The sequence below is a fragment of the Colias philodice genome, chromosome 16, assembly GCF_061535455.1.
Source record: "Colias philodice isolate Cphi_HAF_F1 chromosome 16, ilColPhil1 Martin Lab GWU primary, whole genome shotgun sequence".
NCBI lineage: Eukaryota > Metazoa > Arthropoda > Insecta > Lepidoptera > Pieridae > Colias > Colias philodice.
The window spans coordinates 2279274-2298026 of record NC_143101.1 but is presented as its reverse complement, the minus strand read 5'-3'; the positions used below and the strand labels follow the sequence as shown (position 1 = coordinate 2298026).

The 18753-nt window shown below is 33.5% G+C and overlaps 2 protein-coding genes across 3 annotated transcripts; one reads left to right on the top strand and one right to left on the bottom strand.

Annotated features, from left to right (window-relative positions):
• Positions 1-368: 368 nt before the first annotated feature.
• LOC149481464 (uncharacterized) lies at positions 369-8724 on the bottom strand. Its single transcript, XM_089705007.1, has 17 exons — positions 8329-8724; positions 7850-8026; positions 7204-7381; positions 6451-6630; positions 6018-6194; positions 5606-5724; positions 5123-5264; positions 4818-4888; positions 4384-4603; positions 3710-3901; positions 3012-3109; positions 2498-2617; positions 2045-2203; positions 1660-1737; positions 1093-1164; positions 726-902; positions 369-546 (listed from the first exon to the last, which is right to left on the bottom strand). Exons 1-17 carry the CDS (start codon positions 8605-8607, stop codon positions 475-477), a joined length of 2511 nt encoding a protein of 836 aa, XP_089561133.1. The 5' UTR covers positions 8608-8724; the 3' UTR covers positions 369-474.
• A 2565-nt stretch (positions 8725-11289) lies between these two features.
• Positions 11290-18343, top strand: LOC149481463 (uncharacterized). Of its 2 annotated transcripts, XM_089705035.1 has the most exons (7): positions 11290-11353; positions 12334-12489; positions 14413-14650; positions 14986-15024; positions 15499-15661; positions 15861-16022; positions 16654-18343. In XM_089705035.1, exons 2-7 carry the CDS (start codon positions 12456-12458, stop codon positions 16777-16779), a joined length of 762 nt encoding a protein of 253 aa, XP_089561161.1. In that variant the 5' UTR covers positions 11290-11353; positions 12334-12455; the 3' UTR covers positions 16780-18343. The 2 variants fall into 2 exon arrangements, with proteins under 2 accessions (XP_089561161.1, XP_089561162.1); XM_089705036.1 differs by lacking the exon at positions 14986-15024.
• Positions 18344-18753: the final 410 nt, after the last annotated feature.

The window sequence follows — 18753 nt, the reverse complement described above, 5'->3', positions numbered from 1 at the left end:
CAATCGATTTTGTCACAAATTGATCATTTCTTTATGTGATTAATTATTGTGTAATTTGTTTATTCTAATATTAAATTGTATACCTAATTTAATTTGTTGTGTGTACCAATACATAGAAATGTATATGTAACGTGTGTAATATTAATTATACTTAATTCAACGAACCTAAATGACTTTAGTACGTTAATTATAGCTTATATGTAGTAAAATAATATATGAGTATCTATTGATCTTATTTATGTTGTATTTTATCAATCAATTTTAAATGATTTACTAAATAGGTACCTAGCTATGTTGTATGTAACTGTCTATGTATAATACTGTATAAGTATATAAACAAATAGGTTAGATGAAAAATAAAACAACTATTCAGTTATGATTATTTATTTAAATGTACAAAAATCCAGTAGGTAGCCGTAGTTCAAAATTCAATTATACAGTAAAAAATACATTATACATTTTAAAAATAAACTTTTAAGGTCCTGGCAACTCATTATACCGTACAGGATATGTCAATTGATTGCCCCGGTCCCAAGAGTATAATTCCTGAAAAAAGAAAAAAATGACATTTACTAATTTTAAAAAGCGCCATCTATTTTCACAATTTAAATTATTAAAGAAATAAAATTCAGAGACAGCTATGTAGTACAACGAAAAAACACTAGATGGCGCTAAATTAAATTACAATCCCATCTATCAGTTACTCTTGGTATTATGATTATTACCTTATGCGTATGATCGTATCCCAGCTGTGTTGTTTTTCTGAAAGGGTTTGTGAATTGCAGTGAAACTTCAACCGGTTTATTTTGATACAAATCTATTGCAACTGTTACTTTACTGTCTCTATCTGTAGCTGAATCGAGAGCATAAAGCACACCGCAAACTATAAACATTTCGCCTACCTAAAAAGTAAATAACATTTTTGTAATTATTTTACCACAGCTTCGGTATTTCTATACATATTTTTGTTAGACAACAAACTATTCCATGAAAATTCGTGTAAATAAAATACTGGGTAGTAGAAATAAATTTGTGCAATATTTTAATTCAGAATAGAATTTGGTGTAAAGCCAAAAACATCATAGAACTTACTTGTTTATGGTTCAACGAAATGTTCCAGAGATAATCTATATTTAAATCGTCTTTGTTAGGATCGAAGTTGAGCTGAAAATGTACAAATGTTGATATAAATGATAAATACAATAATGGAAATAAATTATAGGTATTTACCGATCGATTGGCCCCATTTGCTACTGTTTATACAAAAACATAATATATTATAATATCATGCTAACCACAGATGCTAACTATGCACAAATTGAATATTCGAATTCGTTACATGTTCGTTTACTGATATATTTTAAAAACTAGATTTTAGCTAATGAAAACTTTCGATTATCCCAGGTTTCAATGTGACCCAATTCTTATTGAAGAATGCTTGATTACTATCTACTTCAAATATTACGAAAGTTCTTGTTATGCATGATTGCATTAAATTAAGGTGAGGATGGAATCTTAAAGTGAGTTCCAGAATTGTTCAGATTTTAAAATCAAACGCAAGCGAAGGCAAAAGCTAGTTTTAAAAATTTACTAAAGCAGTCAAAAATAAATTAAAAGAGACTTTCATCGACTTCTTTCAGTCTGTTAGTAAATGCTAACCTTAGCAACGGCTGTGTTATTGGAACCATCGATAGAGTAAATTGCCCAAAGCCCGTTGTCATCGGCGCTAAAATCAACCTGAAAGATATTTTTCATTAATTATTCATTATTTCCAATTCATTTTTCCCTATGCATGTTTTTTTGTACCATATTACCTTACATAATATTATAATTACCTACCTACTTACTTCCAATTTTCGAAATATTATTTGAATTTGATTTTTTTTTGATTTGGGCTAAAATTGTAATCTGGGTACAAAAGGTACTTAAGTACCTTTTGTTTTTTACAAGAAGCGAATAAGAAAGAGAGTTGCAAGAATATAATCATTATTGTTACTTAATCTACAATAATTTATGTATTTTAAAAATTATTCTAATTACTTACCTGATTATGCTGTGCCGTATAGAGCTTCCCTCCCGCATGGGGTAATTCTACAGATTTTATCCTGCTCTGCGTCAAATCGTATCTGATGATATCTCCAGGTTGACCTGATTCGTTGGCTTGGTAGAAGAATGACCCGCTGTATACTATGTGGCCGTTACCCTGAAATATATAACTAGAGTTGAACCTAAATCCTAAATATGATCGTGACAGAAAAAACTGAAGCATTTGTAGAAAAATTTTTAGAAATACATTTTTAACAGAATTTTCAACTAAAACCAGCCTCAAAACCATTTTAAAACCTATGTTCTTTATCTATCAATATAACGAAAATGGAAAACCAGTAGAATAATTAAACTACAAATAACTTTATTGACACGATTCTACTCTATATTGAATCCTCAAAAGAAGTATATTTTCGAAATACCATTTATCAATTAAACTTCAATTACTTACAAAGAAAGGCTTCTGCAGCTTATGAAACTCGTCCACATGGTCCTTCTTAAAGCTGGCTTTTGTTCGATACTCCCGAAGTCGCTCTACGTCATTCTCTTGGGTTGTCCATAGCTTTTCTTTCTGCAACATTCATTCACAGTTCTTGAATATACCTATATAGATTAAATTTGAAGATAATTGAAGACACGAAAAAGATTCTATACAATGTTCTTATACTGAACAACACTGAATAGAAAATTTCATTTACACGAAAAGATCACGATAGAATGCTCTTGTTCTAGCTCTATGTTCGTTTGATGTTAGACAAGACACTACAAGAAACACTTTTTCTTATGATGATACAAAATCTGAATACAGGCGAGATTAAAACTGTTCCTAAGTTATATTAAAATTTCCAACACGCTCAACACTAGGTACAGATAAAATTAATGATCAACTAAAATTTAAATTGACAATAACAAAAGGAAAAGCAAAATATGTACTTATTATATTTTATGGAAAAGATATGGTTTACTTGAGTTTCAGTAGCGTTAGAATCTCTCAACCAGGCACCGAATAGCTCATCTTTGTAACGATGATACACCGGTTTTCCAATCGCATAAAGTTGACAATCTGTTAAAAATAAAAATAACAATTTAATTAACTTGGAATTGATTACAAACAATGATAAATAACATCAGAGAATTTCGAGTATTCGGAATAACATAATATAGTAGAGGTATCATAATAGTTAATGTAGATAGCAATTGAAATACGTCTTTAATTTGAATTTTTACTCAATTTTCTTTTTAAGTTATTCGTAACTATGAATATAATTATTTTACAATTATAATAATTATCCAACTCATTGGCAGACAAATGTAGCCAATATTATAGATTCTTATACATTAGAACACCAAGAAGACCAGTAACAAAGCTTCTTCGCTTAATATTATGCGTAACTAGCTTTCCGCCCGCGGCTTCGCCCGAGTTTTCAGAAAAACCCGCATAGTTCCCGTTCCCGTGGGATTTCCGGGATAAAACCTATCTTATGTGTTAATCCATGTTACCCTCTATATGTGTGCTAATTAATAATAATAATTTCATTGTAATCGGTTCAGTAGTATTTGCGTGAAAGAGTAACAAACAAACACATACACATCCATTCTCACAAACTTTCGCATTTATAATATTAGTATGATAGGATAGGATAGGATTTAGCGTTTCACTTACTAGTGTTCCTCCTCGGCTTATACCCCGTGGTACCATTCATAGTTGATATGAGAAGCAAGGCTCTATCACACCTTGGACAGCTAGGACACTTCTGAACCTGGCAGAGTTCCTCGTATGACGTGAGTGTTGGTGGTCTGGAGCCATACTCCATGGGCTGCTGCTGTACTGGCATGTGCTGGTTTGGACCGGGGTCTAGAAGTTTTGACGAATGTGTAAGGTAACAATAATCAGTCATACGTTTATCTACAGCCTACGTCAATCTCATACATTCGTAGTCTATTCTATTGAACGCTACGCTAACAGAAAGCCACTTGACTAGGGGGGCAGGAATGTACAGAAGTTATGTCGTATGTTTTAGGTGAAATAAGGAAAACGATTTATTTATAAGGTGATGAAGGTAATGTACGTTGAAAGTGAACATTTATATTTTAAGCGATGGCAAAAGGATTAATATCTCAAATGCATTAAGACTAATTCTTCCAAATTGTTAATAGTGTGGATTAAAGTATCTTAGTACTTGAAAAACTTCTGTTTATAATTAATAATAATTATTAAACCTACACAATACACATATTCGCTATGATCCACCATATTTCTAGATTTAAGTAAAAATTTTTTAACATGTCTCTACAATTTGCTATTGTCATCTTATAAGGTAACAGAACTTTACTCACACATCAAACGAATATGTCCCTTCACAGTCTGGTTATTAAGCTCATTCTTGGCTACACAGCTGTACTGTCTAAGGTCATGTTCTCTAACATTAGGTATCTCAAGCCTCATAATCCACCTCCAAGTATCTCCAGTGGTGGACACTTCGGTTTTTAGTCTCGAACCTTCTATGGTCACTCCGTCTACCTCCCAGGCGAAGACTGGTTCTGGCCATGCTTGCACCTAGTGAAAATCGACTTTAGATTCACAAATTTTAGTACTTACGAAATATAAATACAATGATTCAGTTTTCAAAATGATAGATTAAGCTTATTGACGAAATTTTTATTACACACAATTATGTTAAAGTTTAGTAAGATAAAAGAAGTTTGGCTAAACTTACTTATTCATTTATATGAATAATTGTTTCCACTAAAATATTCCAATATATTCTTACCTCACATTCTATTTTGATGCTCTTATTAAAAACGTAGACGATGTTATTTGGTACTCGTATATATGGACTAACTGTAAAAATAACAAAAGTAACTAAGTATTAATATTCGTAAAAGGCAAATACAACTGTATTTTTAATTTATACTTATAAGATTTTTTAATTAATTAAGGTTATGAAGAAGGTTTAACGGAAGTTCTTTTCATAATTATTTCTCTTTAGTTTCTCTTATCAACATAGCATATTGTCATGATATAAAAGCGGTCTACCTCTGTAAGGAAAAAACAAAAGCTCAGATAAATACTCACAATGCACTTCAACGTCAGTTGTCTGGTTGGCTGGTGGCTGCATCCCGTTGTTGGCTAAACAAACATACTTCCCAGTGTGCCATCTCGATACATGAGGTATGTTTAGGACGTGACCACTTACTGAAGCATCACGCCATGAACCCTGGAATGAGAAAATTAAATGACTCTTGTATTATTGCTTACTAATATTATAAATGATAAAGTGTGTTTGTTTGTCTTTCTTTCACGTCGTAATGGACGATTTTGTGACATGATTTTTGTGTCTAGAGATAATAATTGAGAGGCTGTTTTATGATAATGATAGTAAGGAATGTACTTTAACCACGCTTGTAGTTACTTGCAGTGGCAGTGCTACCCCAGATTATTTTCTTATGTAACCGAAAAAGAGATCTTCATGCTCTTTTTGTAAACTAACGTCAACGAAAATAGTTATATATTAAGGGCGTAAATACATTTCCTAGCTCAAGTAATTATTAAAAGAACCTGTATAATTGGTGTTCCATCAGCTCTGCGCCACTCTATAGTGGGCTCTGGGAACCCTTTGGGGTTACAGTCCATACGCATCGTATCGCCCTCTCTGACGATCAAGCGTGGGTTGTCAACTGTAATGTAGAGTCACTTTTTAGAAGTCGTTAGTATATAAAATGTATATAGTCCTTCCTAGTACTTCTTATTTACATTTTTTTTTTCGTTTTTTATTGCTGAAGATTTGGATTGAACATTGTCAATTCTTGTTGCAAGATCTGCGCTCAAATATGATTTTGATAGAGTTTCTTTTTCACACAGTTTTGGCAGTTTGGCATATTTCTATTCTCTCGTTTTTGCGATTTATTTAAATTACAGCTTAAAAAATGAGGTAGAAGGTAAGGCTACATATAATATTCTCGTAACTTACGTGCAAAAGATGGTGGAATGAACAGTTGATTTTCCTTAGTATAGTTGTATATGGATAAGCCAGGCATACCCGGGAGGCCATCTTTGCCATCGTTACCACGCATTCCTTTTGGGCCTTGAGGGCCTCTATCGCCTTTGGGCCCTCGTAAACCGGGAGGGCCTGTTGCTCCTGGCTTACCTTAAGAGACAATAGAAAAGATTTTAAATTTAAAGGTGTTGTTGGATATTATAATTTCAAATGGACAAGTTAATTCAAAAGAGGATTACAACTTATTTTTATTTTAAAAATATTATAACATAACGTGAACATAACACTCGTTACATTAATGCCTATTCAGATTATTCATTTACCACATTAATTTACCTTTAACCAATAAGTAAAGTTTAAATTGTTGAAAAATATATCAAATATTTTTTTCGAATTTCATAATTACCATCTTTGCCATCCCTTCCGTTTTTCCCGGGGCTTCCATCGTGACCAGGTATACCATTAAGACCATCTTTACCGGGAGCTCCGTCCGCACCGTTTCTTCCAGATAGACCATCTAATCCCGGTTCTCCAGGCACACCATCTCTACCATCTAGCCCTGGATTTCCTGGGAATCCTCGCTCTCCTATAACAGTAAAGTTATATAATATATTGTGGTTATATTATACTAGCTGCGCTTCGCGGTTTCACCCGTGTGGCTCCTCTCCTGTTGGTCTTAGCGTAATGATAATATAATATAGCCTATAGCAGCTTCCTCGATAAATGGGCTATCTAACACCGAAATAATTTTTCAAATCGGACCTGAGATTAGCACGTTCAAACAAACAAACAAACAAACTCTGCAGCTTTATAAGTTAGTATATAAATGTGTTTGTCTAAAAGTGGATATTTTAGATTCTCTTTCTTGGATGAGAATACAATATAGCAAGAAGTTCGTATTTCTGTACACGTGTATAAATTACTGTGGAAACTGGAAGCCTTAAAATAGAAAAGGAAATAACCACAGAAATAGAGGGAAGGAGGAGCGGAAATTCTCCTGCAACTTAATTCAAGTGTATTTGGAATGCATACGTTACCAATAGGTATATCGTTTATCGTATTTGTTTATATTTTAAATGTTTGAAATTACTTTTTACAAAACTTCTAATTTTTCAGAATCATACTCGATACAAAACTTATTTTTACATAATTATGAAACCTTTTGGTCCGGGTGGTCCCACTGGGCCTCTGGCACCATTTTGTCCCGGTAGTCCAGGCAAGCCCGAGTCCCCTCTCTCTCCTTTCGGCCCAGGGTCACCAGTCGGTCCCTTTGGGCCTTGCACACCCGGGGGACAGTAGTCCTGTGTTGCTTTACAGAAGCCCTGTACGACGTTGTACTGAAACATGTTGTTTTTCAGCTTAATACATATATTATGTCACAAAACACAACCTTACCTACTACTTCGAAATTCATCTTTACGAGTGTCAAAAGAAAAAGCCTTTTTAAATAAATTAATTATTCAGTGTAAAATGAAAAAGTTCGTACCTTTAACATGAATCGTGTCGGAAGTGGGTTTTTATTACTACAATTTTGGAAAGTTAACTTAAAAAGCACTTACAAAAGCTCTAGAAAACACAAAGATCCAATAATAAAACCCACATCATGCTTTGCTCATAATTGCTTCGTCCAGACTGATCCACGATAAAAATAAAACAAAACATACTCTATGTCATTCAGTTTAATATTTTAAGCTTAGTGAAATATTTTTTTTAATCAGTTCGATACTTTCGGAGTCTATTCATTTCAAAATCTGTCCTCTATCTAATATTGGTATATATGTGATGTTGTACACTAAAATACTTACAGGAACTCTAGAATAGCTAGTGAGCCACACCCAGGTGTCACCACCAGGAGCTGGTCCCTTTGCACCAGTCTTCTTCATCTCTGCTGCATCTTTCTCTTCTAATTCCGCTCGCATTTTTGGATTGAAGAATTCTACATGTGGTGCTACCGTGTTATCATCTTGGATTGGGGATGGCTTCTAGAATGTTAAAGATTTATTTCAGACAGAGCATTTAAAAAGCTAGAATAATTGGAAAATACCTAACAGGAACGATAAGAACGAAGTCAAATTAAAATAGAATAGTTTAAAAATGTTTTAATTTTTTTCCGTTACCATACCGTTATCGATTAAAGATGTATTTTTTAAATTTATTTTGACGATCTTAAAGCGTGTATCGTGATTAGTTGAATCAAAAAATGTTCCAGTTTGATTTATATTATTACTACTGCAATAACGATCCAATAGAAACATGTTTAATAATAATCTAATACACAACTTACCAGCATAGCATCTCGTTTTAACCTATGCGTAGTACAACTAATTTCACTACAGTACGTCCTAATTCTCTCCTCCAATTCATTATCTATCGCTAATTTCATTAAATTCCTAGCTTCTAACTCTACATCTATACTATATTTCCTATCATTATGTTCTATATAACTGTACGTGTGTATAAGTAATGATAAAACGCCACAAGCACAAGCGAAAATTGAGAGCTTTCTGCAACACGGTGAAACCTCGACGGCTGTTAACTTCTCTTTACACTTTATTAGCTTCATTTTTCATTTTCTCACTTTCACTTTCACTGTCTTTAAAATTTGAATCAGAGTTAATATCCCGATGATAATCTTTTTGTGTATTCGAGATATCATTAATTGTATTAAAGTTATACTGTCTTCCAGTAGGAATGATTTGGAACTGAGTTATCTGTAATCCGGACCAATATATTATATATAGGTCTTCCGGTATGATACGCGTTGCACAATAAGCAGATAACCAATTGTGTCCTAGTAGTCCATTGAATGAGTCCCTCCAAGGGGGGTCTAGAGTGCGTGAGTTAGTAACGTAAGATGTTTCTTCGGAAACATGTCAAGAGTCCCTAGGTAATAAACATACTAAAACCCCGGGACACTAAGAGGAGCCCCGGAGTGGGGGGAGGGGGGAAATGAGTCCATTTTTTTCATTTTTCGCTTAAATCTCAAAAACGGTACATGTTAGAGAAAAACTTTCAAGGAAAAGTTGAAAGGCCATAAAGTTATCTACAAGTTGTACCTAAATCATTTTTTCCTATATCCTACCGTTTCTGAGTTATACGCAGTAAAAAATGATTTTGGCTCAAACAATTTCCCCATACTACACATCAATCGATCAAAAAATATTTATTTCTTCCAAAAAACTCAAATGTGCAACTTGTGACCGGTACTGATAGATTGCTCTTAATTAGGTTTATGATTGGTAAAATAAACACATTCCTCCATGGAAGCCTTTAGAAGGAATCGATTGTCAAAATATTATATTAGGGCAGTTTGAGTTACTGAACTTGATCTTTTTATTTTTTTCTTCCAAAAAACTCAAAAGTGCAACTTGTGACCGGTACAGATAGATTGCTCATAATTAGGTCTATCATTGATAAAAATACTAGATTCCACCACGGAGGCGTTTACGGGGAATTGAATTTTATTAGGGTAGTCATGATACTTGAACTTTTTATTTTTTTTCTTCCAAAAAACTCAAAAGTGCAACTTGTGACCGGTACTGATAGATTGCTCATAATTAGGTCTATCATTGATAAAAATACCAGATTCCACCATGGAGGCGTTTACAGGGAATTGAATTTTATTAGGACAGTTAGTTAAAAAGTTCAAGTATCGTAACTACCCTAATAAAATTCAATACCTCCTAAACGCCTCCATGATGGAATCTGGTTTTTTTTATCAATGATAGACCTAATTATGAGCAATCTATCGGTACCGGTCACAAGTTGCACTTTTGAGTTTTTTGGAAGAAAAAAAATAAAAAGTTCAAGTATCATAACTACCCTAATAAAATTCAATTCCCCGTAAACGCCTCCATGGTGGAATCTAGTATTTTTATCAATGATAGACCTAATTATGAGCAATCTATCTGTACCGGTCACAAGTTGCACTTTTGAGTTTTTTGGAAGAAAAAAAATAAAAAGTTCAAGTTCAGTAACTCAAACTACCCTAATATAATATTTGACAATCGATTCCTCCTAAAGGCTTCCATGGAGCAATGTGTTTATTTTACCAATTATAGACCTAATTAAGAGCAATCTATCAGTACCGGTCACAAGTTGCACTTTTGAGTTTTTTGGAAGAAAAAAATAAAAAGATCAAGTTCAGTAACTCAAACTACCTTAATATAATATTTTGACAATCGATTCCTCCTAAAGACTTCCATGGAGGAATGTGTTTATTTTACCAATTATAGACCTAATTAAGAGCAATCTAATAGTACCGGTCACAAGTTGCACTTTTGAGTTTTTTGGAAGAAAAAAAATAAAAAGTTCAAGTATCGTAACTACCCTAATAAAATTCAATTACCCGTAAACGCCTCCGCGGTGGAATCTGGTATTTTTATCAATGATAGACCTAATTATGAGCAATCTATCTGTACCGGTCACAAGTTGCACTTTTGAGTTTTTTTGGAAGAAAAAAATAAAAAGATCAAGTTCAGTAACTCAAACTGCCCTAATATAACATTTTGACAATCGATTCCTCCTAAAGGCTTCCATGGAGGAATGTGTTTATTTTACCAATCATAAACCTAATTAAGAGCAATCTATCAGTACCGGTCACAAGTTGCACATTTGAGTTTTTTGGAAGAAATAAATATTTTTTGATCGATTGATGTGTAGTATGGGGAAATTGTTTGAGCCAAAATCATTTTTTACTGCGTATAACTCAGAAACGGTAGGATATAGGAAAAAATGATTTAGGTACAATTTGTAGATAATTTTATGGCCTTTCAACTTTTCCTTGAAAGTTTTTCTCTAACATGTACCGTTTTTGAGATTTAAGCGAAAAATGAAAAAATGGACCCATTTCCCCCCTCCCCCCACTCCGGGGCTCCTCCTAGTGTCCCGGGGTTTTAGTATGTTTATTACCTAGGGACTCTTGACATGTTTCCGAAGAAACATCTTACGTTACTAAACTCACGCACTCTAGAACTTTTTATTCAATGGACTATAGCCATTTAACTGATGGAGAGATCCAATCGGACATTCGACAGACGTGCGTAAGGGACCAATTTGTAGTTTAGATGAAAAATACTTAGTATAATTGAAATCGTGTTCGATTTAAATTCTCCGTTGTTCCGAAAGTGTTTTTGACAATGTTTTGGAAATTGTAAGTAGGTATTAATTTGATTTATGATTGAGATTTGAGAATAATAATTGGCGAATACATTTTATTTTTTATAATATTTTTTTCAAGTGAGTCGAGTTTATTAGACGATGTTTTCCCGCGAAAATTGCGATTTGTGAAACGTCTGTGACTTGCAAGTGTGAGTTTGTAATGATTTTCTAATAAATAATATGATGATTTTGTAATTAATTTTAAGTAGAGTGTAAAATTAATATTTTAATTTGCATGTTGCAAAAATGTTGTAATCAAACAAGAATTTTGATTAGGTTTTCCCGCGAAAATCTCGAATTGTTCAAATCAAAGATAAACAGATATTTACATTGTATTATGATCTATGACTTTCTAATCCTTCTTTCAACCTAATTAATAATATAATTTATAAAAGTCCTAATAAACAAGTTCAGTCACTACAGAATCCTTATTTCATTAAAAATTTATCTACCTACATGAAAAATAATAACCAATGTAAACTATCCTCTGAATAATGATTAAATAGGTATTTAAATGTTTACAGAAACGGAAAATATTAAAGTTGTAAAATTATCTTCCACCACATTCTGAGTTCATGTAATTCATACGTCTATAAAGATACGTGACCCTTAGCATTTTAGCCCTTATTTGTGCTGGTTCAATTATTATTGTAACACCTACAACTATAGAATAGTCATGTTTCGATAATACACTATCCTTTCATTATTATATCTATATGCTAATATTATAAAGCTGAAAAGTTTGTTTGTTTGTTTGAACGCGCTAATCTCGGGAACTACTGGTCCGATTTGAAAAATTCTTTCGGTGTTAGATAGCCCATTTATCGAGGAATGCTATAGGCATTCCTATAGCATTCCTCGATAAATGGGCGAATATATATATATCATCTCGCTAAGAATAACAGGAACGGAGCACTGCGGCTAAAACCGCGGATCACCGCTAGTAATACATATATAATATCTCTTATAGCACAGGAGCTTTTTGAAGCTTAATTTGTTTTATTCCCCTAAAGTTTTATGGAAGGAACTTACACAAGCTTAAACATATAAAAATTACAAGTACACGTCCTATTCCATATATCCATGTTACAAGCAACATCATATCAATAATGTACTAATTTTTACACAGCTTGAACTGGCTCTACTGCGCATGCGCCAGGAACTATGTCAGGGACGTAACATGGCACATCAGCCAAGGTCACTCGTGTTTAGTTGTCACAGAAGAGTGGAAGGTATCTCTAGGTTTCTACTATGAATTTTACTCCACCGTTCGCGAGGTCTCCAGGTATGTTTTTTATCCAGTTTTTACGTGAATAGTGTTGTAAGTGTTACATATATAAATCAATTTTATGAAGTGTTCGGTCTAGTGCTTTCTTTGTGGTTAGTGTTATGTGTACGCATCAGGCTATGTTATGTTGGTGAATAGTTCAGTAGTTGAATAAGAGATTAATTGGTAATTTAATTGTGAAATCATATCGTGAAGGACCATTTTGTTTCCTAATCAAAAAAAAATAAGTATCATTCGTTTGAATGTCTTCAGAACTTACTGAAACATTTAAAATTGTTAATATAAGGAATGCAAATAAAGTTTTTATGCAAACCTTTTTTTGCAAAACAATTTGGCATTGCACGTAAGATACCCAGTATAAGGGTGCACTCACACACATCAGTCACCGTCAAGTCACCGATGACTGATCGGTAACGGTTCGTGTACGTATCCACAAACACCAGTCACCGTCATGTTGTCCGTCAGTCACGTCGCCGGTTTGACTGAATCATTGAACACATACATCAGGTTAGTCAGTGATTAGACGTGTGTCACGCTAGAGGACATGTAGCAATTGACGGTAGCACGACGCTGACTGAACTGAGACGTGACGGCACCGGGTGAGTGGGGATAAAAGTATGGTACATGTATGGAAAGATTATTTGACGTGCCTGACCGGTGACGTCACTGATAGATTTCGTGCCGGCGACTGTCGTGTGGGAACAGAGTCATACTAGAACTATTGATACATATTTTTTTTTAATCCTGTCCGGTGACGTGCCGTGACGGTGACTGATGTGTGTGAGTGCACCCTAAATGTCTATTAGGTAATAACTTAGAGGTAATAATAACATTTATTATTGAATTTTCATTGTTTTCTTCCATTTTCATTGCCAAAATATTCGAAAAGTGTAGCTCGCAACATTTCATATTTCACGATAATAATATTATGTGTTTGACTCGATTGTTCAGCTCTAAAAATATATTAGAGCACATATTTTAAGATCTGTCTATTAGTTGGTATGTGACAACTGATCTGAAAGAAGAGTTTTTAAATGTAATTTCAAATTTGCTTACAAGATTTATTTCTTATATTTTGTATTATTGAAACTTCGTGCTATAATAATTTGAAAATGCTGACGATAATTTATGTGTTTAACAAAATTCTAATCTGTATTTTGTTAAATTTGCTGAAAAAATATGTATCAGTATTTTTAATATTTTCTACGTAGATATATTTTAGGCGTTTGTCATAGTATGGCTTCAAAATCTAAACATGCTATATATAGAATGAATAAAACCCTGGTTATAGTGGTTCTTTCACGCGATAAGTTAATTAAAAAGTTTGTGGCTTCGCTTGGATCTATTAAAAGTTAAAACGTATTTGTAAGAATATTAACACGCACGCATGTATTAATATTCTACACATTTTACATATCAATTATTATTACAATAGAAACAAAGGTGAAAGAAAAAGGAAATAAAGTGAGATGAAATATAACAACAATTATTTAATATACTTATTTGAGTTTTACGTAAAACATCGAAACTAAATATACTTTTATTACTAGCTAGCTAGCTGCTCCGCGCGGTGTCACCCTCGTGGCTGCTTTCCTGTTGGTCGTAGCGTGATGATATATAGCCTATATATATATATATATACTATATAGCCTTCCTCGATAAATGAGCTATCTAACACCGTAAGAATTTTTCAAATCGGACCAGTAGTTCCCGAGATTAGCGCGTTCAAACAAACAAACAAACTTTTCAGCTTTATAATATAAGTATAGATAATATTAGTATAGATAAAATTAATAGAAAAAAATATAAGAAAAACTTGGCCATACTTGAGGCCAGAAACTTTGACATAAAACTATTTATTTAATTTTTTAGTTATACAGCATTCAAATGCTTTACAAAAATTTTCTTTTAACTTTCCAGCATGCAGTATAGAACCGTTAGATGACTACGAGGCACCCAGAGCGCCGCTGCTCCGCCAAGTATCCCTTGATGAGGAACGTCAGGATGACTGCCAGGGTCACTGGAGAGGGCCCTACCTCGAAGGGGAAGAGGAGGAGAAGGGAGTGAGGCTGTTCAGAGCGATGCTGTTACAGCATTTGAGGCTAGAGGACATACGACCTCCACCGTGTTTGCTGGTCCCTGCGAATCCTGATCAGAGGTACATTTTTTACTGGGTTCTTTATACGACTGTTTTATAAGGTACTAGGATATGTGTAATAGCGTCGTGAACGTGTTTATTACTTGCTAAGCCTAATATCCATAATTAGGTACTCTATTCGATAAGAATCCGTGTCTAGTTTTGCTTTGTTTATACTCTATAAAATTGGTTCATATTAAGCCCTTAGTATGTACGCATTTAATAGTTTACTCTTCGCTAGTATTTTGTTTTAATTTTTACACTTATTTTACCTCAAATGATTGCTGGCTGTGGTTGGTGTTTGTTTATGGGGTTAGTGTAATTCGGTTCATTAAAAAGTGTATTTTTGTTTTTAGGCCATGGTATTCTTGCGATGATCTTCCTTGTTTTATCAGGTGATGTGAAGTGTGGATCTTGCTAATTGTGATGTCTTTTAACCGTTTGTGTCTTGTAGGCTTGTAGCGTCGTCTAGTTTTGTGTGTGAATTTGTTTGGATTTAATCAGAAAAAAAGATTGTACAGATGCTTTAAATTCTCACTATCATTGAAGCCTGCTATGCTTAAACCTATGTCGTTCCCGACAAAAATATGACTGGTACAGACTGGACTCGAACCTTTATAGCATATTATAGGACTATGCTATTGTTGCTAGTGTTACAGGAAGGACTTAATATTGTTAAAATGAAAGGCGGAAATCTGGATTAATTCATTTATTTAATAATATTCAACAGTTTAAAGTATGTAACGCTCGTGATAAAAGAATACAGAAGTATTTTTTTGTACAATACCAATTCAAACAGCACTACAAACATCTTCAGCGTGACTTTAATGATTGCCTCATTTATTCTAATAATAATAATTATTTAACAGAGGCTGGTGGATGTACTGGCGAGATTGGCGCGCGTTAGAAAAAGCCGCAAAACGGTTTAGAGAAACTAAAGCGTGGGCTAGGCTGGCGGCCAGAGCTGAACATATACCCTTGCTGAGTTTGGATGAGGTGGCCTTTGAAGATATTATGCAGGAATTGTGCCATGTAAGTACATGTATATTCATTTTATTGTGATAAAAATAATGCAGTCTGATCAAAAAAGGTTTATAGTATATAATATATCAAAATAAAAATTATTCGTGGTTCGCGACTATTACTTCGCTGTAAGTCACAGTAGTTTTGTGTTTTACCCTTCCACAAAACCCTAGAAATCAACTAATATAAAATATTCCTAACATTCCAGGCGTGTGTGCACCTCGAGCAGAGGGCGCTAGTGATCCTCGCGTTCCTCTGTGAAGTGTGTGCACGAGCGGTGCGCGTGGGCGGCTGGTGTCGCGCGGCGGACTGGGCGGCGCGGCACGTGGCGCAGTGCGCGACGCCGTGGGCGATACGGCACGGCGGCTGGGTGTGTGTCACTGTGTGTGGTGTATATGTCACTAGCTAGTAGCTACTCGCGAGTTGTATGTAGGTACACAAGGCAACAGCTGGGAAAAATCCCAGGGTTAAGTTCACTTCGACACCGACGCTTACATTGAAAGCAATCGCCAAGTAGATTCCACTATTAGTAGTGCCGTCAAATCACTACTCGCAGTGGTGGGGTTTCGGGTATTGTTTAGAATTCATCCGCAACCACTAAAGATTAACAACTTTCAAGATAAAATATAATAATAATAGTTTAAAAAAACTAAAAAACACGCTATTTATAGAAAACCGAACTAAAAAATAGAAAATTTTATCAAATTAGTTTATTGTCATCGGTCCTCAATAAATCTACAAAGTTTGAACGAAATCTGGCCGTTTAAAGTGGGTCAAAATCACGCCCAAAGAAGTCGGTTACAAACAAACAAACATACAGGTGAAGCTAATATAAAATGTGTAAAAATATTATAGCATGTGATACTCGGTAAAGATGTTGTGTATGTCAAAAAATGATCAAGTAGTTTTTGTGAATCGTAACAAACAGACAATTTTTTTTGAATCCAGGGTAAACGAATGTGTATTCTTATATCTCCTAACAACGTCATATCTTATTACAGAGTAACGTAGTCGAAAAAGCTAGTGGTACTCGAAGAGATGACACCCTCCTCGCCGGTGCTGCGATAGCTGCCCTGCTTGCATTCCTACTCTTTTGCAGAACGAGACTCCGCGTCACTTTGTATTGATAAGTGATAACAGACTGTATTCGAGTTGGTTTTTTATCTGTGGTATTGGTAGTAAATGGTTTAGAATGTTTTGGATGTGACGCTGCTAAGTTATCTTAATATATCTGTACCTTCACCAACCGTTTAATTGAAGCTTTAAGAAATGGTCTTGTTTAACTTTTGAGTAATGACCTGAATGATATTCTTGAGAATGAAATGTTAATGAGGCTAGGATCTTTATTAAATAGCTGAATAAGCCACAGATTATATATTAAGATAATTGCAGAGCGTATAGCGAAAAGCAGAATATTGAAAACTGAGTAAGTAAATGAATAATTGTTATGCGGGATTTGAAAGGTGTGTTTGAAAGACTTCAAATAGGGTTTATATTCAATGTTATAGCTATTATTGTATACTGCTTTTTATGTACTGGTGCATTAACACATTCGTGCGAATAGCGACGAATTACAGTGCAATCGCTATAAATAAATAACATCGTTCTGTCATTCGCATATTCACGGTTTTTCGGAAGTAATAAAAGGGAACACGAATGTTTGAAGAGTAATTCCTTCGACACTCGTATACGAATGTTTTGTCTACGAATGTATACGAATACATTGTGTGTGCATAGTGTCGAGGCGAATTACGAACACGAATGTGTAAATGCACCATTACATATTATCGATATTTTGTATTGCCTAGTAGTTTTGTAGTGCCATAATATCTATGTAGTTATGTATTGCAAGTTTTCAGTAATTAAAAATAGCTTTAGGGTGTGGAAGTATTTTATACGTGAATATGATAAATGTAAATATAGTAAAGAGTATTAGATAATTTAAATTCTATTTATATTGGACGCATTAAAAATATGTTTCCTATTTTAGGTATATATTATTTTTTTTGTACTCAATTAAAAATTCGTGGTGGAAGAAAAGGGAACATGGTTAATAAGTAGGCCGAGACGTCTAAACGTTTACAAAACATTTTGATAAAAATTGGACTGTAAAATAATATAATAAGAAATAATAAGTAATTATAAAAATTAATTTACCCTAGTCATTGAAATATTCAGGGGATGCATTTTAAGTAATAAAAAGTATAACAGCGATATTGTATAGATATAAAATATAAAAAATAATGTATTGGGATGATATATATTTTTTTTATTTAAGAAATAATATATAATTTATACACACATATATGTGTAGCGTATTTGTAATTTTCCTTATAAAGTGGTTATAGTATCTTTGTCACATTTTAAACCTAAATGTTTGTGTAAAGAATTGTATTGCTTATAGAGGTTTATAACTTTATATCTCTTAGGGCCGATTTTTCAATGCTTGGATAAAACTTATCCGTCCAATAAAGTATTACGCGATAATATTAAAATGTCACATAAACTGTCGAATACGGGTAATTAGAATACGTTTTAAAAATGTTAGTTTTATACATTATTCGACGAATAAGTTTTATCCAAGCATTGAAAAATCGGCCCTTATTTATTATAATATATTCCGCAGTCCGCTCCATTTTAAGTAGCGATATAATTAAACCTGTAACTTAAATGTTTATTTCACACATTATATGTATACCTATGATATATTAAAATATTTTATTTAGATATGTGGGTTTTATTTTAATTCTTAATATAATTCAGATATAGCCTTGATTGCGGAGTTGAAGTCTCCGAAAAGAAGATTGATTGTCGATATAATCTGTGTCTTACTTATTAGATTTCAATATCAGTCTTAAACGCAGTTCCTGTAAGATCCAAAAGCTCTAACAATTAAAAGTATAACCTATTTATCTGTGGTATAACAGACTTGCTGTGGTTCATAAGATTCGCAATAAATTGAGCCAACTGAATTTAATGGAATAAGGCAAAGTGGAAGTTTTTAATAAAAATTTAAATATTAGTAGATATTAATTACAGCAGTTCAATACATCTATCTATATAGATTAGCGTATATCTATAACTAGAAAATAGATTATTTA

Coding starts and splice junctions, on each gene's coding strand:
- LOC149481464 (XM_089705007.1), bottom strand. CDS start 8,607: ATGAAGCTAATAAAGTGTAAAGAGAAGTTAACAGCCGTCGAGGTTTCA. Junction 3,110..3,709: donor TAAGCCGAGGAGGAACACTA/GTAAGTGAAACG, acceptor TATTTTTAACAG/ATTGTCAACTTTATGCGATT. Junction 547..725: donor GATACGATCATACGCATAAG/GTAATAATCATA, acceptor TTCTTTTTTCAG/GAATTATACTCTTGGGACCG.
- LOC149481463 (XM_089705035.1), top strand. CDS start 12,456: ATGAATTTTACTCCACCGTTCGCGAGGTCTCCAG. Junction 12,490..14,412: donor ACCGTTCGCGAGGTCTCCAG/GTATGTTTTTTA, acceptor TTAACTTTCCAG/CATGCAGTATAGAACCGTTA. Junction 15,662..15,860: donor TTATGCAGGAATTGTGCCAT/GTAAGTACATGT, acceptor CTAACATTCCAG/GCGTGTGTGCACCTCGAGCA.